This window comes from Heterocephalus glaber, unplaced genomic scaffold (assembly GCF_053883595.1).
Source record: "Heterocephalus glaber isolate CG9 unplaced genomic scaffold, H.glaber_assembly_v1.0 deba00001600, whole genome shotgun sequence".
NCBI classification, from domain to species: Eukaryota; Metazoa; Chordata; class Mammalia; order Rodentia; family Bathyergidae; genus Heterocephalus; species Heterocephalus glaber.
The window spans coordinates 16,187,907-16,215,141 of record NW_028258372.1 but is presented as its reverse complement, the minus strand read 5'-3'; the positions used below and the strand labels follow the sequence as shown (position 1 = coordinate 16,215,141).

At 37.9% G+C, this 27,235-nt stretch overlaps 1 protein-coding gene across 11 annotated transcripts in view; it reads right to left on the bottom strand.

The window, feature by feature from the left end:
• Positions 1–1,388: 1,388 nt before the first annotated feature.
• The window catches only part of Rasal2 (RAS protein activator like 2), a 330,126-nt gene continuing 304,279 nt past the window's right edge, over positions 1,389–27,235 (bottom strand). For 5 of the 11 annotated variants that reach the window (XM_004853375.3, XM_087194370.1, XM_004853380.3 and 2 more), the window contains 8 exons: positions 25,435–25,636; positions 22,946–23,145; positions 21,350–22,211; positions 11,276–11,410; positions 9,228–9,430; positions 7,874–7,961; positions 4,835–4,865; positions 1,389–2,358 (listed from right to left, as the gene is read on the bottom strand). In XM_004853375.3, coding sequence (XP_004853432.1) covers positions 2,216–2,358; positions 4,835–4,865; positions 7,874–7,961; positions 9,228–9,430; positions 11,276–11,410; positions 21,350–22,211; positions 22,946–23,145; positions 25,435–25,636 — 1,864 coding nt within the window. In that variant the 3' untranslated portion in view covers positions 1,389–2,215. The remainder of the gene's footprint in view (positions 2,359–4,834; positions 4,866–7,873; positions 7,962–9,227; positions 9,431–11,275; positions 11,411–21,349; positions 22,212–22,945; positions 23,146–25,434; positions 25,637–27,235) is intronic. The other 6 variants (XM_087194374.1, XM_021265376.2, XM_004853376.3 and 3 more) reach the window with 3 other exon arrangements.

Here is a 27,235-nt window from a genome sequence, read left to right as displayed (position 1 = left end):
CTGAAGCCTGCCTTCCAAGCGGAAGGACCCGAGTTCGATCCCCGGTACCAAAAAACAAACAAACAAACAAACAAACAAACAAACAAAAAACTACTAAGGGTCAAAAAATACAGTGTAGTGTCAAAACGGTTAGGCATGAAGTCTATAGATCTTCTAAGTACAATGAGAAACTCCTATTTTGGATCACTGGTAGAAATGGGCTGTTATGATGAAAAAAATATATATATATTTTGGTACCAGGGATCGAACTTGGGACCCTAATGAAAAATATTTTAAAAAGTTGTGGGTTGGGGGCTTTGATGAGGTTGCTTAAATGCAAGGTTCAACAAAATATCCATCTGAGAGAGGGCAGAGCTCAATAGCAGAAATGCAAGCCTAGAACTCGGTATAAAGGAGCTCTTGGTATCTATGCCTGGGCTTCATCCTAAAAAGGGCATTATATATGTTCTTCCCTTATGCAGAACAACTCACACAAGCAGAAACAGTCCATAGATATGACTCCCTAAGGTCTTTTTTCTCTCTTCTCCCTTTACTTTTTAAAAGAAATTTCTTAAAGTTTGTAATTTAAAATAAACAACTCACTTGAGAAATACTGTTGCTGTCCCAATATAAAAGAATTGCTTAGGTCTTGCTTAAAGAGATTCAAGACCCTTTTAACATTGTGTCTGTGTATCTGACAGCACAGAAGGCATGAATGTTTCCTATTTGTGCAGTTATATGTACATATGTGTGAATATATATGTATATATACTTATATATATATAATGTCCATTTAACATGTAACATTCTAGACTTCTGGTAATGAAGGTTGCATCCCAGTTGACATTTTATACCTCTGGAGAAAAATTCTTTTCCATGACTTTTTCTGTCTTATAATAAGCCATGGATGATAAATGGGTCATTATTGCCAAATCTACTGAAAGTGTGGGAACAACAATAGGAATGTGCCATCCTGACACAGTTTTCCTTTCTTTTTTTAAACAAGACTTAGCATCACTTTTAAGAGTGATGTTTCAGGTCTGGCTTTCCTTTCTAAATTATTCTGAGGGAATAAGAGGAAGAAGCAGCAGTTTAGAAGTTAAATATTGGAGATAAAATTACCCTGCCCATAGTACAATGGATAAAATCTTATCCCAAACAAAAAATATACCTTAAAATTACAAAAAAATTAATAGGAAATATTCAGAGATTTCTAGTAGTTGTTGTTAGCCCTTTTTTTGTGTGGAAGAAAGAGTGTTTATTTCAGATGGCTTATGAATAGCATATTTGAATAATCTCTCCTGGGGAGAGTAAATCCTGTTGGTGATGACTGCTCCCACCATGGGCAGTGGATGTATGAAGATAAAGACTGTATGTAGAGACACACATATTTATACCTTAGTAAACTCTAGAGGAAAAAGAACACCCTTTATTACAACAGGAGTGAAAATTTAAAAAAAAACCCGTATCTAAAACAGATCTGCTGTAGACAGAAAATACACATATCGACAGGAGTTCACTAGACATCACTCCTAAAGTCCAGTTTTGATGCAACCACTTTTATCTCTGTCCCCTGAAAACAGTGAATCCCCAGCTTAGGCTAGTTGTCTGACCAGAATCTATCTTAGTTGATCAATGCTGTAAACTATTATTTTGTACGGATCTTGGTATCTGCATGTATTCCTAAAGGGCAAGGGGATCAGAATGGGGCTTTTAAACTGGCAGATGAATCCCTGAAAAAATTCATTCTAACAATATTCTATTGCACTCCATGTGCTTCTATTAGATAGATACTTGGTCTCTACCTACTGAACCCACAGGCTCATCTCTCACTCACACCTAGTTACAGTTCCTACTTTTCCTCCTATAACAACTGCAGTGCTTTCAACAAGAGCAAAACAATAATAAAAATAGTAATAATTAAAAAGGCAATCTACATTATTAACTTCCTTTTGGTATATTACAGTGGTATTTTCTGTACATGGCCCAGAACTAAGTTCCCTATGTACATATAGACCGGGGTAAGCTTGACCTTGGAAGTCATCACTTATGCCCTGAAAGACAAGTTCCTTTCTTCACTTGAGTTTCTCACCACATTGCCATTTTGAAGTAGCAACATTCTGTAAACCTGGAGGGGCTGAGTAAAGGGTGGGGAACAGGAGAGCGGGTAAATTTCCTTCTGTCTCCTTCCACAGTCTATATTCACAAAGTCTGTCAGCAGCTGCTGTTTTTGAATTCACCATTCTCCGTGATGGAAAGCTTGGTGGGATTGGTGGGGGAGATGCCATTGCGGACCTGCATGCTGTACCGCTCCTTCACTTGGGTCAGCGCGCTCATCAGTCTGGTGTTGGCAGAATCCAGGGACACGATCCGTTTTTCCTATAACATACCAACCATGGCTTTACTCAGGTTATACGGAAGAAATAATACCCTTTCTTTACTGAATGACCTAGTCCAATGCTTTCTCTCACACAGCGGTATGCATGGTGCTTCCCAAACAAATGGAACGTCTCTGCCTCTTTCTGCACACTGGTTAGGTTCCACTTCCCTTCTTTTTTCTCTATTTTCCTCCTCTATTTTCTCTCTCTTTTTCCTTTCAGCATAGCAGGACTTGTTGTCATAATCTCTTAGAACATCAGACTGCTTTGTACAAGTGACACCACATGTTACTTCAGACTATGCAACAGTAGTGTCAAGATGCCTTATTCTATTAAGTGCTTTTGGTCAAAGTTGAACATGAAAATTAGGTGGCAAAGAAAGAAGCACCAGAGGTTTCATTTCACAGAAGAGAAGTGCATGTGATCTATGGGTTCTTATTCCCAAAAGAGGGCATAACAGTCACATTTAGAAAGGATTCACATTGTGCTCAAAATTAAAACAATACATGGTGGCAGTTTAAAATCACCAGTAAGGTGAGGATGCAAGAGCAAGAGGAGATAAAAGCAGCCAAAAGCTCAGACTGAGGAGTTATTTGAATATGGGGAGGGAGATGTGGCTTGAAAGGGGATGCTATAAACATAACACATGAGAACAAATAGAGAACACAGGCTCCTAGACCCATTCCAGCTCAGTTACTCCAGGAAAGGTGTCAAATAAGAATAGTTTCATTTTGCTTTTGAGTGTCTGTAAAAAGAAAATGCTTTAGAATCACATTTTGGAAGCAAAGCTTGTTGAAAACACACACACACACACAGAGAAAATAAACCAAGGGGGAAAAAGGCCCCACAAAAGTTAATCTAAAGGAAAGTAGGACCAGCTTACTTAAAAAAAAAATCATCCCATCAAAACATCAGTCTCACAACCATCTAGACAGACACTCAAGTTTTGGCAGCTATGTAATCATCTGAATTTTTCAGAAAATAAGCTTACACAGAGAAGTATAGTCTTTATCTATGCTCATGAAATTAAAAAGAAAACAGTCTATGAGGAACAATCCTAAAGCTAACAGGAGTTTTCCTGCCCTGGTAAGGGTCAGTCATGGTATGGTTCACAGACGAGGCATAAGGGCTGGGGGCCGAGGGTTGAAGCTGACCCTCAATGTTAAAGCAGCAGTTGCAGAGGCTGCCGGGTAGCAAGAACTGCTCTACAAGAACAAAAAGTCCCAGGAGCGTGCAGAGGGGGAGTCTGGGTAAAACCACTGACAATGAGGGCACCCAGTAACCTCGTGGTCTCTTGCTCTGCTGTGGGGTGGGGTCTGTATGGCAGCTGTGTGGTGGTTACAATTTCAAAAGTATGAAAACAAAATAAAACAAAAAAACTAGCTTTTTATTATTATTATCCCTTTAAAAAATTTCTTTCCTTGATAGAAAACTCAGGTGATAAGAGACACAAAATCTTCATTATTAACTAGTCACTAATCTCAGATTTTAAAAAAATTTTAATTTTGGGACGACTTCTTGTTTTTTTTGGTACAGGGAATGAACTTGGGACCCTGCACTTGGGGAGCAAGCGGCGGAACCACTGAGCTAAATGCCCGGCCCACAACTTCTTGTTTTAAGGTCAGGGAAAACTTAAAAAGAGAAATTCTGTAAGGCTTTAAAAAAATTACTATTTTAAAAAAATTATAGCCAGTGAGGTTTACTAGGAAAACAAGTGTAGATCGTTTAAAAGTCAACAGATAGGGGCTGGGGATTTAGCTCAGCTCAGAGGCACTGTGCCTGTCTTGAAAGTGCAAGGCCCTGAGTTCAATCCCCAGTACCGGGGCGGGGGGGGGTAGTCAGTAGGTAAGAGCTGGCCAGTGATTACCAGAAAACAAGAGGGAAGTGCCACATATAACCCCTCCCCCTAAAGGTTAACAATGATCTCTAAACAGAACAGCTGCTAATTTTTGAAATGATTAAAGAGATTAAAGAGAAGATATTTTAATATTGGGATGAATGACAAGGTCTCAATACCAAGAAAAGCAGGATTCTCCAGGGTTCATTGCAAAATTCAAGCATTCCCAAAACTTTACTTGATTCTTAAAGGTTCTGAAAGACAGCTAAGAATGATTGTTAATTACTTATTGGCTACAAAGGTAACAAGTGAAAACAAGCAAAACCCTATTAGACAACTGAAAGTTTCCAGGTAGAGAAACTTCTTTTGTAGTTTCCCTATTGCCAATCTCTCAAGATACAACAAAAAGTAAAAAAAAACAAATCAAATCAAACAGAATACTTGAAAGTCAAATTTAGCTGGTACAAGATGCGCTTTGACATTTTGATTCTGCCTGTACTAGAAAGCCAAGCAATCTAATCCATGCCTGACAGGAAGGATGTCAGCATGGGGAGTGGCAGGAGCTGGAATGTGTAGGAGGCCAGTGCACTGGGCCAGGGCTGGGAACTGCTCAGCTAGAGACCGGACAGGGTTTACTTGCCTGTTTGAATAATCTCATTTCCATTTATGACCTGTAATTTAACACAGTGGAGATATCACTTGCAACAGTAACTAGGCAGCTGCTTTGCTTCTTATAGGAGGAAGCCCTTCTCTGTTCTCCATCTGAGTCACATGGAGAGATTCTGGGAGTCACAGTGTCCCCTCATGCTTGGGAGTGAAAGGTGGCCCATTTCTTGGTCTGATATCTAAGCAAAGATTTCTTAGTCCATCATTAGGATCTTTGTGTCTAAGCTACAAGGTTTAGGACTGGTGATTCTGCCACTCAATCATGTAGTGCTCATCCTTTTACAGTTCTAGTTAGAAAGTGGCTGTCACAGGCCTGTGCATGAACTCACTCAAGGAGAGGGAGGGGTTGAATTCAGAGACAAGCCTTTCCTGTGGGAGTACAGGATATATGAATCTTAGAGAGATGAAAAACATGCACAGGACACCTGGATGTTAGTGTTTTGAGGAAAGAGAAGTGCTAGGTATAACTCTAGCACACAGAAGACAACTGCATTCATTTTAGAAACATGTTTTACCAACAGTGGCACCAACATACCTGTCAGGTATATTAAAAGTATGAGTTACTCTCTGGGAAGCTTTCACCCCCAAACATCATTCTAATAAATGATGCCAGATGGCTGTTCTATTCCATCAGACACTTAAGAGATAAGATTTATTCTTTTTTTTTTTGGTACCAGGGATTGAAGTCAGGACCTTGCACTCGCAAGGCAGGCGGTGGGACCACTGAACTAAATCCCTGGCCTGGTAAGATTTATTCTTACAAAAGAAAGGATCAAATATAAGTCATTCATTACAAAAGATGCCAAAGGATGTTAAAAGTCTTTTGCTTTAATAAGATTTTAATGTATCACTCAGACAACAGCTGGGATCGAGAAATCTTCCTTTTAAGGATACCATAATTTTAAATGTCTTTAGTGTTTATAATTTGTGCTATACATGGTATAGTGGTTTTCAAATGTGGTCTAGTGTACTCTCCAAGTATTCTTTAGGGACCCATAGTCTCTATAGTAATGTCTGTGTTTGAGTGGGTAATTTATCACATTTAACCAAATCTAGGACATTTTGACTCATTAGTTGAGAATGGTCTTTGTTGTTGAGTGGTCACTGGGAGTAAGAAGATATTGGTCTATGGAAGGTGCCTTGCTTCTATTAAAATATCCAGAGGAGCAAACTATTTGAAAACTATTGCCTTGAGGTATGTATCCAGAATATTAACCAGTTCAGTCAGATTGTAAGTCTAAAACTGAATGCTTTAAGGTAGCATTTCCCCAAACCCTGTACATGAAACCCCAGAGCTTCTGATCCCTGAGAAATCAGATTTCCTCCTTGGCTTTCTCCTTCTGTGACTATGACTTCTGCTTCATACCAATTTACCCTGCCCTAAATGTCAAAATAAGGGGCAGGCAGAGTAGAAACCTTCAGAAGCTAACGATCAGGCTGCCTTGTCAGTCAACATTTACACAGCCATGTCTGTGGCACAGCTGAGTTCTCTCTGTTGAAGACTGACTGCATTACATCAGCTGAAGTATATTAAAAAGGTCTGTTTTATCTCTCCTGGTGTGGTGATTAACAAAAATCTCCCTGCTTTATATTACTATGTTGAAATTCTGAAGGCGAAAACTTATCAGCACTAGTTTCCCTGATTCAACTGCCTTCTCTTTATCCAGGATGTTTTCTTAAACCTCTGGGATGCACTTTTAGAGTATGCATAGCAAGATGGCCTTGTCTCTACTACCCATCCTCCCCTTACTCACTCTGGGTACACCCAGAAAGATTTTTTAAAAAGGATCAGGTAAGGCAAGGACAGAAGATCTTTTTTCTGGATCTTCTAGAATCTATAGAGTTCAGGAGTCAAAATATTTTGGGAGCTACCCTGATAAGAGAGCATCACAGTTCACACCTGACTTCCAAGTCTACTGTGCTTGATGGAGTACAAAGCCCACAAAACATTCTGCCCGTGGCTATGCTTTCAGCCTCCTAATTCCTTTGGAAAATAAAACCCATACCACATTGATGCTGTAAAGAAAGCAGACTGACTGTTAAATGCATGTTTAATACTGGAGGTGCTAAAATATATTGGGTACCGGCTGGTATGTAGAGAAGGAACATTTATGCATATGAATTCTTGTTCTCCTTTTTATTTTATACCTTAAGATTGAGAAATGCAAACTTGACTAGTCATCTTCAAAGAGGTGATAAACATTCAGTGGCTCTAGGAGTTACTATCAGAACCGCACCTGCCTTTTGTTACTTCACTCTAGGAAATATAATCACATTTTGGACTTATAAAAAGAAGCCAGAGACATTTCTTGCCTCCTGGAGTTTGCTCTGATCACTTATGTGTTCCTCTGAGGTGCCTGTGGTAGCCATAATCTCACTGGTGTCACAAGTATAAGTTATTGCAAGCAGAGGCCTAGGTTTTGATTTTATCAACCTTTTCTTAAAAAGTTTTATCCAAAGAGGCTCCCTAAGCACAGCACCAAGGGCAGGCAAGCACATTCCAAGCAGCAGTGCCAGAACCTAAGCCAAAAGGATAACAGGAAAGGTACCTTCTATAATCTTGTCTCTCCCCTGAAATTTCAGTACTATCTGAGGCTAGAAGTTGATGGCAGTGGACGTGACTGACAAGACCGTGAACAGCACAGCCAAGCAATGGTCAGTAGAGGTCACAGGCCAGACACATGCAGTGTACTTTTCACAGTTACCCCTTTGAGAATGGTCTCCTTTCCACACGGAAAGAAGCAAACCCCATCATGCAGCAGTAGGTTGACATTTGTCAAACAACTGTGCTAAACACTCTAATACTTGGTTGGATTAACAGACTTGTCATCAGTGAAAGAAAGGAAAAATAATGGAGGGCACATAGAAATTCATTTAGTCTTCAAAAGGTAATGCCAAGAACTTTTCAATGCCTCATTTTCTAGTGCCTACTTTGTCATTTGCATGGGTGGGAAGTCAGAAAAAAATGGTTATTAAAAACAAGTGACTTCTACTAGATTCAGAGGCTGCTTACCTGGGCATCAATTATTTTCTGCTTTGCATCAATAACTGCTTGCATCTCAGCATGATCCTTCTTCAGTTCCTCTTCCACAGCCATTAGCCTAGAATGTGGCAGGAAGGAGTTATCAACATTTTCATATAGGGGTAGGTAAGTGGAGAACAAGAAATTTAAAACTCATATTACAAGATTTCTAGTCTTTCCTAATGAGAAAACTATAACAATCTTTTCTTTCTTCTCTCTGACCTTCAAAGAAGACTGCCATGGTTAATTTCTCTACATGTGACTAGATTTCATCTCCTTTGGAGCAGTATTTCTCTACTCATTTTCTCTTTTTCCTCTATCAGATTCCTCCCTCACCATATCTTAACTTCACTGTAAAACATCAAGCCAACCAACAAAAACAAACCATTACCTTCTTAATATCAAGTACACAGGAATCACGTTCTCTTCCTTTGCACAGCTAAGTTTCTTCAGAGTACTTATAAGTACTAGTAGGCCTAATCTATTCCTCATCCACTGCTCATAACCCACTATGCTTAATCCCTCTTTTCTATCCAATGGCTCAGCAGACTCCTTCTGTCCTCCATTTACAGGACTTGTGGTTTCGAGTAGACTGCCTGGGCTCAAATCATGGTGGACCACTGTGTGATCTTGGGCAAGAGTCTTAATTTGTTGCCAGCTTTTTAATCTATGAGAATGACAATCATGTCTATCTCAGAGGGTGAGGTGAAGACAAACAAATTAATATTTGTAAAGTGCTTAGAAAAGTGCCTGGCCAATAGTGAGTGCTACATAAGTGTAAGACCTCTCTCTTTCTTATTCTCCCTTAGTTGGCAGCAGAGGTCTCTTTTGGTCCTCTGGCCCTAAAGACATATAGTAAAACCCCTTTCTGCATTTCTGGACTAGTTTTGGAAGTTCAAGTAAGTTTTGGACACTGGTTACTTAGATTTTTAAAACCCAGTTCTTTTCTATAACTTCTCAAATGAGCCACTAGGCCCCTACCTTTTTTTGAATTACGATTCTACAAAAAGCCTCCCTTTATCTTCATAAGAGATGCAGTAGGTTTCATATTTAAGATACTTGGAGAGATATAGTCAGTACATTTGTAGTGAGTATCACAGAGTATATGCAGGGGTGAAAATGGTTTCTGTTGACCTTCCTTTAAGAGTGTTTGAATTATCTCCCCACCTCTTTATGCGCTTTTCTTTTTTTGAGACAGGGTCTCGTGTGTAGTCCAGACTGGCCTTGAACTGTGGCAGTCCTTTTGGCTCAGCCTCCAAGTGCTGGGATTACAGGCGTGCACCACTAGGCCCAGCTCTTTATACCTCTTAACAAGCCCACGCCTGCCACCGTGTAGCCCTCTAACCTGCTGATGATGCTTTTCATCTGGCTGTCTTTCTCTTCCTGTTGCCTGCGCAGCCGCTCCTCACTGTCCTCCAGCCGGGCCTTGTATTCCAGCAGCAGCTTCTGCATCTGCTGCTCCTGTACCAGCAGCCGCCGTTCATATTCCTCCAGCCGCCGGCTGGACACTCTCAGGCGCTCCTTCAGTTTGCTAATTTCTTGTTCATACTAGAGCAAAGGAGAAGAGGAACAATGACAGGGAGAGACTGGTTTTACAAATTGGTGATTTATGGTTTTTTTGGTACCGAGGATCAAACTCAGGACCTTGTGCTTATGAGGCAGGCGTGGTGCCAACTGAGCTACATCCCTGGCCGTGACTTATTTTTTAATGGAAGAAACTCCAAGCAAAGTGGCTAGATGCTGTCTGAATTGCCATTCCCTTTGTTGTTGTTAGGGTTATTTAAAATGATGAACTGGCACAAAATGTTAATGAAGCATTGCCCCCTTCTAAAATTACATTTTAAATGTTTACTTGGCATTCCAAATTCTGCAGATTTATGTACCTCTCTCCATATGAAATTACCAGGTGCTATATGCCATATCCAATCTGTAATGGTTATCAAATGGGAGGGAGGAAAAAAGATCAAGCATTTAGAAGCCCAACAAATGACTTAAAATAAGCCAAAAGCTGTTTACCATGGAATAGATTTCTGTATCATCCACTGCACTGTAGGATCTCTAACATTATCATCCCTCATCAGACTGCCATTCCTTTATTCTACTAGAAGCAGCATTTTGGAGAACAAGCAACATTTCTATGATGTTAAGCCACTAAATCAGTAAACAGAATTTTATGGCAGAGTAGGCTACTACTGCTTTCTCCCTAACTACAAAAGTGTAAAAGGTCGTAAAGCACTAAGAAAAAGCTTACAAATTCTCTAGAGCTGATTAATATTGCCTCTTGGTCAATTTTTGTGAAATGGCTCACCTACCTAATTTGGTACTTCTTGCCAGAATATATGTCTATAGTCTCACTAAGAAGTTTTACATAAATTCAGTAATGCAACTGGTTATATGGCCCTTTCTTGCTGTGGATGGGGTCTGAGTGCAATGAAATGTCAAATTTTCTAGGTGAGGTAGGAGGCATAAGTTTTCCTATGAATTCATAGTCTACTTACATTCATCAGTAAGGAATGATAAATCTGTATAGTACTTTAAAAATGCAATTTTATAGAATATTATCCCATTTAATTTGACCAGACAACTAGCCACTGCTAATCCAACCTTGTGGTGCTAAATTATGCTCATTAATCCAGAAAGTCAAGGGTGAAAGTTTTTATGACAGTTCTAAAGAGCTAGACTGCATTAATAGGCATAATTTAGGGTTATGTTAATAAGTTAGTTATTTGGTTGTCAATTAAATGTGATAATACACATGATATCAAGATTATTGTCTGCCGAGGATTTAGCTGAGTGGTTCCGTCGCCTGCCTCGCAAGCACAAGGACCCGAGTTCGATCCCCAGTACCAAAACAAAAAAAAACACAACACAAAAAAAACCCAAGATTATTGTTTGATCCTTTTTAATATGAATTTTCTAACAACAAACTCAAGCAATAGATGATATATTTTAAAGAATTATTTATAGAATTCTACATTCTTTATCTAAAAAGACAAAAAGTAAAACACTCCAAGTCAAATTATCACCAAGATATAGAGAGTAAGTCTAGTACTAAGGTAATTTTGACCTTATAAATATTAACAAGAGATTTATATAAATATAACTATTTACCTAAAGTGACTAGAAATGAGTAGCAGAGTGTCTCCAATATTAAGGCAATCTTTATGAAAAAAGTATTTAATCTTCATCCCCTATAGTATGATGGGTATTTTCTACATATGTTCACATGGAGATGCTACTGAACTACTGTACACAGACATAAATATGATGGTTAACATAGAGGTAGAGGGAAAGATAGGGGCAGGTGGACATGACGTTCTTGGCTTGATAACCCTTTTAGCGGCCTATCACTTGTGGGGGCAAAAAAGTCAATACAGACAGGCAAGGTTCTACCTTCTCAGCATGCTTAGCTTCATCTTGATTTTGCTCAGTGTCTTCTACATCCTCTTCATATTGTCCATTGTTTAGAACCCAGGCTGCTGTCCTCTCTACTGGGGACATTGTGGCAGAGTCCACAGGTGACTGAACCTACATGAGGAATCGTTATTAGCATTTCTTAAAACAGCTCATCCACTCATTACGTTTCACAAAGACAGCTATTTTTGGAAGACGTGATAGTGATCCTTTAATCTTCTATCAAATGCTCTTAACTTTAGTATTTTATTAATTAAAGGGATAGAGAAAAGAATATCCCTTTGTATACATCACACCCAAGAACCATCCTTTTTCTCCTTCTAAAGAAAGCCAAGGCCTTAAAATTATTAATTTTCTTAGTGGTTCAAATGCTGTTAGGTACCAAACTACCCAGTAAGATTAAGAGGATGACAGAGTGAGAGAAAGAATGCATAAATTGATGGTTGACTGCCCACATGGGCAAATGTCTTTTGAACCGAGAGATGATCACAGACCAAAGAACCGATTAATGCTATGTAAACTCAAAGGGTGATATTTAGATATCAGAATGCCAAATACTTAGTTTTCACATTAACCATTTAGAAAAAGAGGACAAGTGATACCGATCATTTTTAGAGACCACTGACTTCCTAGTAAGTTAAGATCACTCAGGAATCTATGTTTTAAACCAGAAAAAAATGATGGATGCTGTACAGTCTAAGGCATATTTCTATCTAGTTAGTATAACAGGGACACAGAGGCTAGGTCTGCAGATGCCCAGTTGGTAACTAAAAGCAGGATAAAGCCTGGCACCTTTGCTTTCATTTTATGTATGTTTTATTACCCTAAAAGTTTGAATCAGCTGCTCAGCTCTGTATGTAGGCATGTTACTTACTTAAGGAGCGTCTGTCTGCAAACTGCCACTACAAGGTTTATTAGCTCTTAATTAACCTTACCTTTCTCATCCCCATTCCAGACTGAGAACACCAAGTTAGAGCACTGAGGCATTTTCAAGATTTGCAGGAATACTGAGGTTCCAGCTTTTACAACATCTGCTGCAGACCTCCTACATGGTGCCTAGAAGTCTCCAGTCAAAGCCTGGACTCCACAGAAGACTTCAGTCTGCAGTCTAAGCCTGTAGTCACCTTGGATTCCAGGAACAGGAGAGCTTCACAGAAAGATCACCCCTAGCAGGGCCAGTCGTCTCACAGGAATTGGATTGCTCCCTCAAACCATAAGCACTTTTCTGGAGCCACCTCACAGAACCAAACCTGAGATAATGATCAACCAGACCAGGATTATCTACACTGCCAGCTACGCAAAACCTCAGCTAGAAAAAGCCCTAACCTTTGTCTTTGTTCCCCTTTTCTATAAAACTTCAAAGTGTCGGTCAACCCCCCAAGAAGACAGATCTTGAATCTTTTTTTCTGTCCCTTCTTCATGGTCAGGCTGAACAATGCTCTTCTCCTGCACTTCATTACTCTTGTCTCCTTGACTGGCATTTTAGGACCACTAGCTGAGCCTGGCCTGTTGAGATCCCTGGAGCTGGGACTTTTGCCTTAAGACTCCAGTAAATTTAGGACAGCCAGCTAATTGTTCCTTTCTTAACAGATATACAGTGTTAAGAATTCTGGCCTTGAGGAGCAACTCTAACATTTAGGAGTTAAATCACTTAATCTCTTAAATACCATGTTTCTAGTCTACTGAAGACCACCACTGCCTATCCTGACTGTCTCCCATCTCAGAGCGAGTGGTGAGGATCGAGTAAGACAGTTTATGTGAGAGTTCTCTGGCAACTGCACAGTGCTATAGAGAGGTCTTACTGTCAGTCTTACCATATTTATGTTTCAAAAATTAGAACTGGATATTACAGTTTAGGCTATTGAACACTAGTGCTTTCTCCACAAACAATGTTAGGAATATACTTTTCTCCCCCTTGGGCTGGGAGAAACACAAAGCTTCCTATGTGAATTAGTCTTTTATAGTAAAAATAAATTTTTATTTTGAGAACCAATGACTACTCCATAATTTTATAACTGAAGAGAATTTTCTCTCTCATGCAGAGCTATACAGCTTAAGAATCTTTACATCATTTCAGACTAGAATTAAACTTTAAATAAGCATTTTAAAAGAAGGGGTATTTTGATGACAATGAGAATTAGAGTGGATGAAAAAACTGCAGAGACTAAAAAGTTATCAAAGATGAGTTGGGAGAGACTTTAAAACTATATACATAAATGTAGTATGAGGGTACTTCTTAAAGTTTGGAAGAAGAATCTGGTATAGATCACTTACAAACATTTCATAGATACATAAGAAAGGCTTCATCCCTAATTATGGATGTGTGTAGTTTATATAAGTAGATACTTACAAGTAACTGTGAATGATCCTGTACACATTCTTTCTCTAAAGCCACAATTTTAAAACTATATATTAAATTTCAGTACTTTTAGAACTTAAAAAATTCTCTCTCCCTCTCTACTATAGTTGTAGGTATGTTTCATTTATGTGTGTATAAATTCTTGTCATATCCATATATCACTAATATATTAACTTACTGCTTTTAAAATCTTTTTTTTTTTTTTTGGTACCAGGGATCGAACTTGGGACCTTGCGCTTGCGAGGCAGGTGGCAGAACCGCTGAGCTAAATCCCCGGCCCTAAAATAACTTTTGGGTTAGCTAAGCCCTTGAGCTAAGCAATATCAGTAAAATCATAAGTTTGTTATTCCACATATATTTTATATAGTTATATATTAATGATTATATATTTTTCTAATATGTATCAAAATAATTACATGATTAATAATTGTGTACACTAATTTTGAATATCACCCTTGGGAAAAGTGGGCTATAGGATAGGATATAACATCACTCATAAAAGGAAGATAACTATTCACATCAAAAGTTGTACGAGAAAAGAGATACCATGAGAAAGGACTTTGTAAACAAAAGGCACCTTACACACAGACACACATGACCGGACACACATGACCGTTCTCCCTCTGGTGGATTTTAAAAGCAGAGCATAGTGAATTGTTTTTGGGTTAGTAAAGGGCAATAGTAACAAGCGTTCAGGTTTTTATTTGATATATGTGAACTGGGAAGGCAAAAGAATGTAGTGATGAGTCTTAAAAAAATTAATAACAGGTCAATATTTAAAGGAGACAAATGCCTTTTTAGTTTTAGTCTTACCACTCTAGCACAAAAGGCACAGGAAAGCTGCTTTATTGTGAAACCAGAATTTTCTATTCAATAGCAGTTTGAGATAAAATAGCTATTAAAACTAATAACAACTGCATCGGGGATTTAGCTCAGTGGCTCCACCACCCATCTCACAACCGCAAGGTCCTGAGTTCGATCCCCGTGTACAAACAAAACCAAAAAAACACAAAAAACAAACTAATAGCAACTTTTACTATTAGGAATTCATTACTTCAAGTTAATAGCTCTCTGCTTTATGTAGTTAGTAAGTTGTTGCTTGAATGAACTTTCTTTCCCTGTCACTTGTTACAGGTAACTTTATTGAGTGTCTATAAATGCTCTGCAAACTAATGGTACTCCTAAGAACACACAAAGGAAATAAAACATTTGCCTTTGAAAGCATATTAAAAACAACAATGACAAAAACATCTTGGAGGTAATTGAGGCTTTAATTGTTAAATGAGAAGATGTAAAAACAAGGGTTGGTTCATTCCATTGATGATGCTGTATTTTCAGAATGACAGATACAATGTCCAATGAATTATGAGAGATCGTATAATGGAAACTAGACATTTTAGGGTCTATTCCTATTTTATTGGTTGAATATTATTTCAGCAACTTCTTGATATGTCCTGGGACTTTGCTTGGCAAAACAGTAAGTAGTCAAAATAAAACTGACAAAAAAATCAGACATAATTATTCCTTCTATTCATGATAAAGCCTTTACAAAATTTATAAAGGAACCAGAAATTGATACTGAATAAATCAGAAGTGGCTACAGAAGTGATATTCATTTCAAAATTACTGTTATATGCTTTTATACAGTATTAAAACTGTACACTATCTTTCACACTTTTCTTTTGGTCTTATATGTGCTGGTCTTATTTACCAACTAGAGCGTCAATCTAATGGGACCACATCAAACAGTTCTTCTGAATGGTAGTGACTAGTTAAATTTATAATAGATACTCAAAAATTATTTATTTATTAATAGTCTAGGTTCTAGAATTCATTATTAAAGTTCATTACTAAAAGAAGGACACTGTTTTTCTTCTAGTCCTCTGGAAGTGCATCAAAGGCTTTTCCTTAGGTGGTGTTCTATCTCTTTCATAAGCTGGATATATAACAGAAATTATAATCTCTAGCTTACAGTCAAAGAGGAAAGAGGCTGGTAAGTGGTTCAGAACCTGTCTTGCTTAGCTATAGCCTTAGGAAGAGAATTTATACCACTGACTTTCAAAAGAATAATTAAAGAAAATGCAGGATGAAAAAGACAAGAAGAAAAGTAGCAGGAGTTTCCATTAGGAATAGCTTCCTTCTGAGATGAATCCATATAGGGATTCCCTCGGAAAAATAATAATGATTTAGGGCAAAGGGCTTGACATAGCAGTTTAAAAAAAAAATATTTATTGGTATATTTTAGGTATACAATATGTTTACATTTATCATTGGGTGCTTGTACCTGAACATGATATATCCTGGTTATTATTTTTCCCCCATTACCTGTGCACCCTTCACCCCCTCCACCCTTCCCTATTTACATAGACTTTGTTTCCATTTTTTTTCTTTTCTCATAATTTTTCCTTTCCCTTCTTCCCTTTCCCCTTTCCCTCCTGCCACCCCTACACCTTTGGACCTTTTCCTATTTCAAATTATCAATTATTCATTTTAATCATTTTCATCCTTATTTACACTTTCATTTTCACACACTAGAGAAACTATTTGGTATTTACACGTGTGTCCTATTTATTTCACTTAAGAGTATGGCCTCAATGTGCATCCACTTAGCTATAAATGTCTCTAGTTTCTCATTCTTTATGGCTGAGTAGTACTCCATTTTATAAAAAAACCCCACATCTTCTTTATCCAGTCTCCAGTTGATGGGCACTTGGGCTGTTTCCAAGCTTTAGCTCTTACAAACTGTGCTGCTATAAACATAGGTGCACATATATCGCTGTGGTATGATTCTTTTAATTCTTTGGGGAAGATACTCAGTAGGGGAATAGCTGGGTCAAATGGAAAAGTGATAGGTATGGGTCTAGTTTTAATCTTTGACAGGTTGAAATCCAGTTTTTCCAACACCATTTATTAAATAGGCTATCTTTCCTCCAATGAGGGTGGTTGGCTCCTTTAACAAAGATGAGGTGGTTGAGTATGTCTGGAGTTGTTTCTGCATCTTCTAATCTATTCCACTGATCCTCAGGTCTGTTTCTTTGCCAGTACCATGCTGTTTTTATCACAGTAGCTTTGTAGTATAGTTTCAAATTGGGGATTGTGATACCCCCAGCTATGTCTCTGTTGCCTAGAACTGCTTTGCTATTCTAGGTTTCTTCTGATTCCAAATGAATTTCTGGATTGTTTTCTCTAGTTCTGTGAAGTATACTGTTGGAATTTCAATCAGCATTGCATTAAATCTATACAGTAGTTTTGGAAGTATGGCCATTTTCACTATATTGGTTCTTCCTACCCAGGAACAAGGGATATCTTTCCATTTTCTTATATCCTCTTCGATCTCCTTCTTCAGAGTGTTGTAGTTTTCAGTGTAGAGGTCTTTTGCTTCCTTTGTTAGGCTGATTCCTAGATATTTAATTTTTTCAGATGCTATTGTAAAAGAATTTATTTCCAGAATTTCTCTCTCACTGAGTCTGCTATTTGCATATAAGAAGGCTATTGTTTTTTTTTGAGTGTTGATCTTGTATCCAGCTACTCTACTGAATCTGTCAATTAGGTCTAGAAGACTTTTGACCGAGTTTTTGGGTCTTCTATGTAAAGTATCATATCACCAGCAAATAATGACAGTTTCACTTCTTCCTTTCCTATCTTTATTCCTTTTATTTCTTTCTCTTTTCTAATTGCTGTGGCTAGTTTCCAGAACAATATTGAACAGGAGTGGTAATAAGTGGGGATCCTTGTCTTGTTCCTGATTTTAGCATGAAAGTTTTTAGTTTTTGAGCATTTAGTATGATGTTGGCTGTTGGTTTTTCATAGATAGCCTTAATTAGGTTGAGATAAAGACCTTCTATTCCAATTTTTTGTAGCATTTTTATCATGAATGGGTGTTGGATTTTGTCAAATGCCTTTTCTGCATCTATTGAGATGATCATATGGTTTTGTCCTTGATTTACGGATGTTGAACCGTCCTTGATTTACGGATGTTGAACCATCCTTGCATCCCTGGGATAAATCCGACTTGGTTAGGGTGTATGATCTTCTTGATGATACTCTGTATTCTGTTTGCCAGTACCTTGTTGAGGATTTTTGCATCTATGTTCATTAGGGAGATTGGTCTGTAGTTCTCTTTTTGGGTTGGGTCTTTCCCTGGTTTTGGAATCAAAGTAACATTTGCTTCCAGGAATGAATTTGGAAGCCTTGCTTCCCTTTCAATTTCCTTGATGAGTTTAAAGAGTAATGGTGATAGTTCTTCTTTAAATGTCTTGCAGAATTCCACAGTGAAGCCATCAGGACCTGGGCTATTCTTTGTTGGTAAATTTTTTATTACATTTTCAATTTCACTCATTGTTATTTGGGTGTTTAGAATTTCCATATCTTCTTCATTTAACTTTGGCAATTCGTATGAATCTAGGAATCTGTCCATTTCTTGTGTTTTCCATTTTATTAGAGTACAAGTTCTCAAAGGAGGTATTGATGATCTTCTGGATTTCTGCTGGATCTGTTGTGGCTTCACTTTTTTCATTCTTAATTGCATGGATTTGAGCCTTTTCTTTCCTTTTTTTTTGATAAGGTTGGCTAAAGGTTTACTGATTTTATTTATTCTTTCAAAAAGCCAACTCTTTGATTCATTGATTTTTTGTATCATTCTCTTAGTCTCCATTGCATTGATTTCTGCTCGGATCTTTATAATTTCCTTTCTTGTATGAGGTTTGGGTTTGTTTTGCTCTTCTTTTTCTAGGAGCTTGAGGTTCTGCATTAGGTTATTTAACTGAGTTCTCTCTGCTGTCCTAATATGGACATTCACTGCTACTGACATAGGAGTTTAACTGATACAGCAATTAGTCACAGACTGGCTATGCTGGGTACAACTGAGAACAGGCCAGTTCCTTGTTCCTTGGTAATATTCACTGGATATAAACAAGCCTTGGTTTCAGCTTCTTTACAATCTGAAATAGGTTCTCATAAATGAGTAACACCCGCTATCAACACCAAAGAAAGGGCTGACTAAATTAATGAGTAAACTCTAGGAGTTCTTGAGGAGTTTGGTTACGACAGTGTTCAACAAGCCCAAATGTGAAAATTGCAGCACAATACCAGTGTGCTGGTCAAACATCTATTTTTTTTTCTGCTCCATGTTAAAGATAAGAACAGTTTCTTTAGCAACAAATACACACCTTCTCGTGTTTTTTTTTTTTTTACCTGCTCATTTTTATTAAATATACCAAACACCTATTTCTAAAAGTTTCTTCAAATTAAAATTTCCAAGGTTAGGGAACATGGTGAATATTATTTGTATAAGACTATATGATACATGATAAATAGGGAGGAAAGTGAGAAAAAAGAAAATTCAAATAGAGGCTCAAAGAGGTCAAAATATTAAAAGACATTCCTGAAAAAATTAAATGTAAATTGTTTCACTAGAATTTCATTTCCTGCCTACTCACTCTATTTGGAGAAGACTGAAGCCAATGACACTGCCAACAATGCCTGTTCCTTTGTGCTAAGATACAAATGGAATTTGCAGGAGACAGAGCCACTGACAATTATAAAGGCCTACAGAACAGTCCCCACAAAGAAATCCTCTAGTTCTTCGGAGAAAAGAATTTCCCAACACAATTTGCAATTAAAATGTGTAAAGGAATTTGCTTTAAAAATGTGCTGATTGTATAGAACTTTAGAGGCTCATGGGAGTGAGAATGAGAAATATAAACAAGAAACGGAAAGATAAGGAATACAAGAGTAATAACATTAAGTTTAAAGAATGTACAATCTGGGTACAAAAAGCCAGTGTAGAAAAACCAGAAATGCGAGACATCAAAATACAGGGATTTCTGCTTCAACTGATGTGATAGTGGTAGCTACCTGCAAAGGCACAAGCAAAAATCAGTATTTAAAGCTCTGCTAGGACATCTCACTATGGCTGTGCCTACTTCATGTCAATATAATAAAGATATTCTAACATTAGTGGCTGTGGTATAAAAATTAATTTTTAAGTTTGTTTCTGGAGATGGTATATGTTTTCCATCTCGCATCCATCTCAGCCTTACGTTTGTTCATAGAAACACATATTCTGTGGTTATATGATAAGTGTTACATTTTTCTGTAGGGAAAATGTTACAAATAACAGTTGGTTCCAGATGAGTATCCAAAAGGCTATTTACTTTATAATATTATAAATATCAGTCTGAGTCATAGACTGTAGGAATTGAGGACTACATGATACAGAAGCAATGGGTAGGCAGAAGTCAAAGAAGAGAATTTTAATTTTTCTTTTCTTTCTAAGTCTGGACCTCAGACAACTTTTGAAAAGTAGGAGGACCCTTTCCCCTGCCTCGTCCCTCTGGGTCAGTCTGATGTTCTTATCTACTATCTATCTCATCTTTACTGCTTTCCTGCTGCTCTAAGACCCCACAAGGAGATGTTTGTTTTTACACAGTATTCCATCTCTTAGTTATTTTTCTAGTGTCCTCCTAATAAATACTTTAATTCCCTGAAAGTTGTTTATATCAACCAATCACATTATGGAGTCAAAGACTGATAGCATTCTAACAGAAAATTTATGTGTGTGTGTGTGTGTGTGTGTTAAAATACAGATACATTTATATATAAAAGGATATATAATATAAATAAGATATACAGGAATATATTTTTTCCTTTCTCTTAAATGAAAATGCATATTAAATCAAATGAATTAGTGAAATGTTTGTTAATATAACAAAAGAATATGATAACTTTAAGATTAAAGGAAAATTTTATTTCTCAGGGAAGAATGACTCCCCAGTTAGCTTGAGTTTTCACCACCCCCCCATTCTGTATTCAAAGGTACTGAAAATGCTTTCGTTTTGTTCTTTAAACAACTATTAGTGCAAGAGCAAAGTGCTCAGATGATAGAGTGAAGGCAGAAGCTGCCAAATTAAGTCCCAGCCAGTAAAAATGCAAGTAACAGACAAAGATATCCCATCCACTTTAAAGGGCAAAATATGTACTGGTGCCTCAAAATGTAGTATTGTAAGAAATGATTAAATTCTTGGCAAACAAGAAGAAACCTTGGAAGTCATATTAAGATTGGTGTGACACTAGCTGGGCTTGTCCATGTAAACAGTAATATAAGGATGTGCAAATGTTTAGAATACACTCATTAGCTACCTTTTTACCCTCTCCTTTACCTTGCCTCTATCAGTTGTTTATTTTTCTAGCCATTTCCAGGAAAAGGCATGTGGGACTTAGTATTACCGTAGGGAGTTAGCGGATGAATTGGGGAGCAGTTACTTTAAATTCACAGCTCAAAATATTCAACTTTATTCTGAACACTTAATAAAAAAGATCAAGAAGGGTTAATTTTTAGATTCCCCAAATATAGCTGATTTTGTCTACTGATTTTCTAGTTTAAGACTTGTAATTACTCATTCAACGTCACAGATCTGTTCTAAGTGCAAACTTAGCAACTCTGCTGCTTGTAGAGAAGGAAAGGCCCCCTGAGTGTCTGTTAAGAGTCTCCTCAGGGTAATGAGTCAAACTACATTCTGCTGTCTCACCTAGCCAGAAGCCTCCCAAACTTTTCACTTCCTCTTTCCATTTAAAAGTGGCAAAAAAATGTTAAGTGGAAACCTTGTTAGCAATTGGATTTTCCAATGATTTATACATAAAGGACCAAGGAAGTATGGTAGTTGGCAGCAAGCCCCTCCAGCACTCATCCTTACCTGCTGTGTCTGCTGTCTCTGGATTGCTCTCACTTTGGGAACAGGGCTTTCTCTGGAGGAAGAGGACTGCTGCCGGGACCGGCTCCCATTCTGCACAGGTTCAGCCACCAAGGCTGCAGATGTCACTGACATGCTCCCAGTGCTACGTAAGGAAGCACTATGGGGCAGGGATGGGGGGGCTTTGGCTCTGGCACCTAACCCAGCCTGGTCCATTTTTCGGATCTGTGTTTGCCCAGTGCTGTTTTGTCGTGGTAGAACAAGAGGTATGTGTCTGTCTGGCATATTGTGCCGCCGGGAGAAATCTTCACTCTGAGTGCTACGTTTGGTGAAATCTTCCATGCTGCTATTGCTGGGTCCACTGAGTTTGAAGTCTTCACTGTTACTTTGGCTTCTAGAACTGGCAGTGCTTAGGTTTTCCAAACTGGAATCAACAGAGGCCTTTGGCAGTGCTGGAATTGGATTATTGAGGTGGTAAACAGGATTCTGGAATGACAAGGGCTGGAGACTTCCTGGCTGGTTCAAGGCTGGATGCAGGGGCCTTCTCACTTGAGGCGCACTCTGGGGGGTGCTCTGGGTTTCCCGCAGATGCTTGATGCTGGCCACCTGGGTTATAGAAAGCTGGCTTCCGGTCCAGCGCACAGGCACATCAAGCATGACCGATGCGTGCTCCACCTGAACAGCATGAGTATCCTGGAGGTCCATAAGGGAGACACTTCGACCATTAGGAAGGCTACTTTCCTTTTCATCCTTTTCAGAATAAGTCATGCTCTGGGAGGAGGCCTGCTGAACCAGCAATAATGTTTTGCCCCTGAAATAGCTGTCTGTGTTGTCCTGGCTTGGAGATTTTAGTTTATGCAAATCACTGTGGAAAAAGAAAGGACCCTGAATTACTCTTGAGGAAAATCCCACACAGTTAAAAATCCTCAGTTTGGGCACATGAACCCTTCTGAAGTTTCACAGGCCCAATGTGGATACTTACATTTCTTTAGAAACTCAAATTTCAGCATTATAATTCTTAGAATAAAAGTCAGCATTTTTAGTTTTCTCCCAAAAGTGGAGAATAATTACCATCCCATCACTGTCTTCAGTTTTTACTAGAATTTCAATAATCTCCTATTTAGTGAGATTAGCGTACCTCCCAAGGTACTCAAATTTATAATTAATTAGTTCTGTCATAACCTTCAAGAGGAGAAATTCTGAGCAGACAACCAAAGGGTCTCTGCTAAAGGCACAAGGTAAATCTTGCCAGTCTAGAAAATTATGTCCAAGTCCAGCTGATATAGATGGCTATAAAATGGTTTTAACTGAAGGTGTCCAGAGTTTTGAATGCTACACTATGTGACAGCAATTTCATAAAACTCTTACTCTTCCTTTAAGCAGGACATAGTTTTGTATATATTTACTGAATATAACTCTATCCTATCATTCTAGAAAATAAGTTATCCTAGATTTTGTGCATTACGACAACTGAATTTACCTCAGATGATGATTTTTAACCGCTCATAACTTTAAAGTTGCAAATTTAACAAATAAAAAGTTTTCTGCTAAATCTTTATATTATCTCTGAGACAGTAGTTCAAAATTTCTCTTTCATACCTGTCAGTGGGGTCTTCAAATATTTTCTGCAGCCCAGAAGAGAGGCTCCCACTGACATTTGGACTGGAGTTATGCTCAGTGAAACGTCTCAGTTGCTGTTGTATTGGCGTAGGATTAGTCAGAGACTTGGTAATATCAGCGAGAACACGGGGGAGAGGCCCCAATTTTGCCACGGTTGCCTGTAGGAAGGAATTGTCACCCTAATTGCATATAATGAGCATTGTGACATCCACCACAGATTGTTTTTGGGAAAAACGAGGCCCATTGATGGAGGGGTGTAGGTTGGAGGGAAGGATAGGTATTTGCATATGGAGTGGCAAGTTCATAATGCATTGTTATGGAGCAGCAGAACCATGGCGTCGAGATGAATGGAGGAGGCGAAACAAGATGCAGCAGACATTGAGGAAAGAAAGGAAATAGAAATTAGGATTATGCAAATAAAAAATTAAAAGACATGCTTAAAACAACCAAACTAATGCCATTCCAACTAAAATAGGCATGCAAAGCAAACTAAATCTTTGGGTGGCTAACAGACCAAAACAGAGAAGGGCAGGAACCAAACACCTTCTAACCAAAAGGAACTTCAAGATTACAGGATTGGCTGCTGTGATGAAACTTACAAAGAAAAAAGACCACGTGAGAAAAGAAATGCATGCCAACATACAGGAAGGTGCTGCATTCCGGGATCCACAACATGGCAGGGCACACAGTTAGTTGATATTGTCATCCACTATTCCAGTCAATCTTGGGACCCCTGACCAATTGCCAACTTAGTTTCCATTAGTAAGGCAATTTTTTTTTTAAACAGCAAAATCAGGTAAATTCTTTCTATGTGTCTAGATGTATTCCTGCATCCCAGGATCAGACACTAAAAAGGAGAAAGTGTGTATATACAGCAAAGCCTGTTAAAAAGACTTTGACCTTGAATAAACCAGGCCTACTTCAAAAAATAACTATATATGCACACCACTGATAAAGTTATTTAAAAAAGAATAACTTTTTTGTTGTTGTTTTTTTGAGACAGGGTCTTGCTATGCAGCTCAGGCTAGTCTTGAACTTCAACTCCCAGTGATCCTCCTGCCTCAACCTCCACAGTGCTGGGACTACAGGTGTGCTCCACTGTGCTGGGCCAAGAATAACTTCATAGTACAGGCATTATCCACTTCAATCTTTTTTTTTTTTCCTTAGGGGATTATTATTCTTGCAGGGTTTTATGGGATCTCTTGAATATAAGTTAGTTTTACATGGCTGCCTTCGGGACTTTTTGTCTTATCAACAATCAATAGACTCTTATGCCAGGCTCAAATGGACACAGTGCCATCTAAAGAATCCCTTTACAAATGGAAATGAAATCTATGTAAATAGGGAAGGGCAGAGGGGGTGAAGGGTGCACAGGTAATGGGGGGAAAAGAAAAAGAACCAAGATATATCATGTACAGGTACAAACACCCAATGATAAATGTAAACGTACCAATAAAAGAACTTAAAAAAAAAAAAGAATCCCTTTACTTGCTCAACAATGCTGAGTCATGGTTCATATTAAAGGAAGTTACTCTCAACACAGCTTCAACTTAAGACCTAGGTAGTATTTCTACAAGTGAAGAATAGGTTTTGGAGAATAAGAAGTGATTATTTTACAAATGTTTTAAGCACCAGTGGACACACTACTATTTATGCTTCCTTAGGAAAATAGCCTTTTTCATGGGTTTTATTCTTCTGCAGTTTTTATTAACACATTTTTAAAGATAATAAGAAAATTGAAGAAAACAAATCCTCATCACAGAAAAACAGTTTTGGAAGTCAATCTAATGCCACTCAACTATTTTCTATTAAAAAAATCCATGCCTTGCTGTAAAATTCCAGAAGGAAAAATGTGATCAGCATGCTTTGCAATTTACTCATTAATATGATGTATAATAAATCTATAATTTATAGTCAGAAAACAAATGATTGAAATATTGATTTGCGTGTCACATCTGTAGAAAAGTCAGTATCAGGATTTTCAGATCCCATGTGATCTCAGCACTAATAATTACAAACTTCCTGACCTCCATAGTAAAACAAAAAACATCCACACAAAAAATTTCAGAGGTAAAGCTACTTAAACATGATAAACAGTATTTTCCAAGTCTATACATCTGTTAGAAATTACTAGACGAAGTTTCACCTTATCCTATTACATATGAATGAGGATGTATACACCCATATTTTGTATTAGTTTCTAGGCAAGTTTTCAGATGTGTGTGTGTATATATTTATTCAGATAATTTTAAAAAAATGTATTGATAATTTCATGGCCTTCTAGAATTTCACAGCTGTGGAGCACATGTTTTATTTAAAAATGATAATCACTTTCAGATACCAACAGCAAAAGGTTGCTTTTAACTAGCAAAAGGGGTGAGTATTATCACTCATAGATATGCTCCAGAATTCAGGTACACTAACGTTCTCTATCTCCCATTTCCCATTACTCTTTCATCCTACTTTACCTTATCAAGTTGGGAAACTACTTCCCACAGTAAGGAATGCAAAACTGAAAGCTCTCGGCCCAGATCAATGTAACCATCAAAGCCTGGGGTATTTGAGATGGTGTCTGGATTAGAGATCTCCAAAAGAAAGCGCTTCATTCCACCCCATTCATGTTCTAAAAAATCATTCATGAATGCCATGTATTCCTCTTTGTTACCAAACCTGAAGTGGAGGGTGAGAAAATGAGAAAGAACACATTCAAGAAAAGAGATATGATCATTTTGAGTTGACTTTACACAGAGGTATACAGTTCTTTTATTTTGTGGAGATAACTAATCTTGTTTCTCTGTAAGTGGTAAGAGAACTTTGTTTTTAAGGTGCTAGGGATTGAACCCAGAGCATTTTGCATACTAGACAAATACTCTATTACAGTGTACACTACCAGCCTTACAATGTATTTTTTTCCTCCCTCCCTTCCTCCTTCCTTCTCCTTCCTTCCCTTTCCTTCCTTCCTTCCCTCCTTCCCTCCCTCCTTCCTTCCTTCCCTCTTTTGCAGTGCTGGGGAACTCAAGGCCTTTGCACTGAATTACATCCCTAGTCTTTTAAAAATATTTTACTTTGAGGTAGTCTTACTAGGTCGCCAAGTTTCCCACGCTGGGCTTGAACTTATTTAAGGTTTTCCGGTATGTATTAAAGCAATATTACGAATATATGAAGCCTTCTGCTTCAGCTTGCCAGAGTGTTGGGATTGCCGGCATGCATTATCACACCCAGTTTCTAAAATATACTTTCTTAATATTACTTCAATACAACCAAAAAACCTTGAATAGCTTTCTATTCTCTGTAGGATAAAGCCAAAACTCATTTATTTCCCCCAGTATTTAAAGATCTTTATAAAATAGCCTTTACTTACCTATTAAATGTTCACTGGCGTGAACTTCAATATTACTAGCTTCTTCAAAGTCTCCCAAATATATTATACAGCATTCCCCCCAATCACTGTATACATTCAAAGACCTCCAATAGATGCTTGGAACTGTGGATAGTACAGGACCCTGTGTATACTATGATTTTTCCCCATAAGTACATACCTATCATAAACTATTACCTTTTCACTTAAGGAAGCACTTTAAAGCTTCTCTTTGGCATACCTAAATTGTCTGCACCACTACTCATATGGTTTGGGGTCATTACTAAGATAAGGGGGGGCCGAGGATTTAGCTCAGTGGTTTCGTCGCCTGCTGAGCAAGCGCAAGGACCTGAGTTTGATCCCTGGTACCAAAAAAAAAAAAAAAGAAAAGGGACACTTGAGCACAAGCACTGTGACACCTTCAACAGTTGATCTGAAAACCAAGATGGCTACTTCCAGGCAGGTAGCATATAAGGGATGATTCATGTCCTGGGTGAGACACAGACAGACAGCATGAGATTTCACCATGCTACTCAAAATAGCATGTAAATTTAAACTTAGAATTGTTTATTTCTGGAATTTTGTCTTTACTATTTTTGGACCACAGTTGACCATGGGTAAATAAAATCATGGAAAGCAAAACTTTGGATAAGGAGAGACTACTGTATTATATTCATTTTCTTCTTCAATCCTTTGCTCATGCTCTTTATTGCCACTAGAAAAAGAAACACTTCTTTGCCTATTAAGATTCTAGCTGTCTTCAGGGTCTAATTTAAGCCTATAAAACTTGTTGCAAGATAAACTAGAAATAATTTTCATTAGGATTAGCTCAAAATGGGCAAATAGGCATCTTTCTGCACTGGATGATTAAGAATAGAGCACTTCTAAAAAAATCTCCATTATTTAAATAC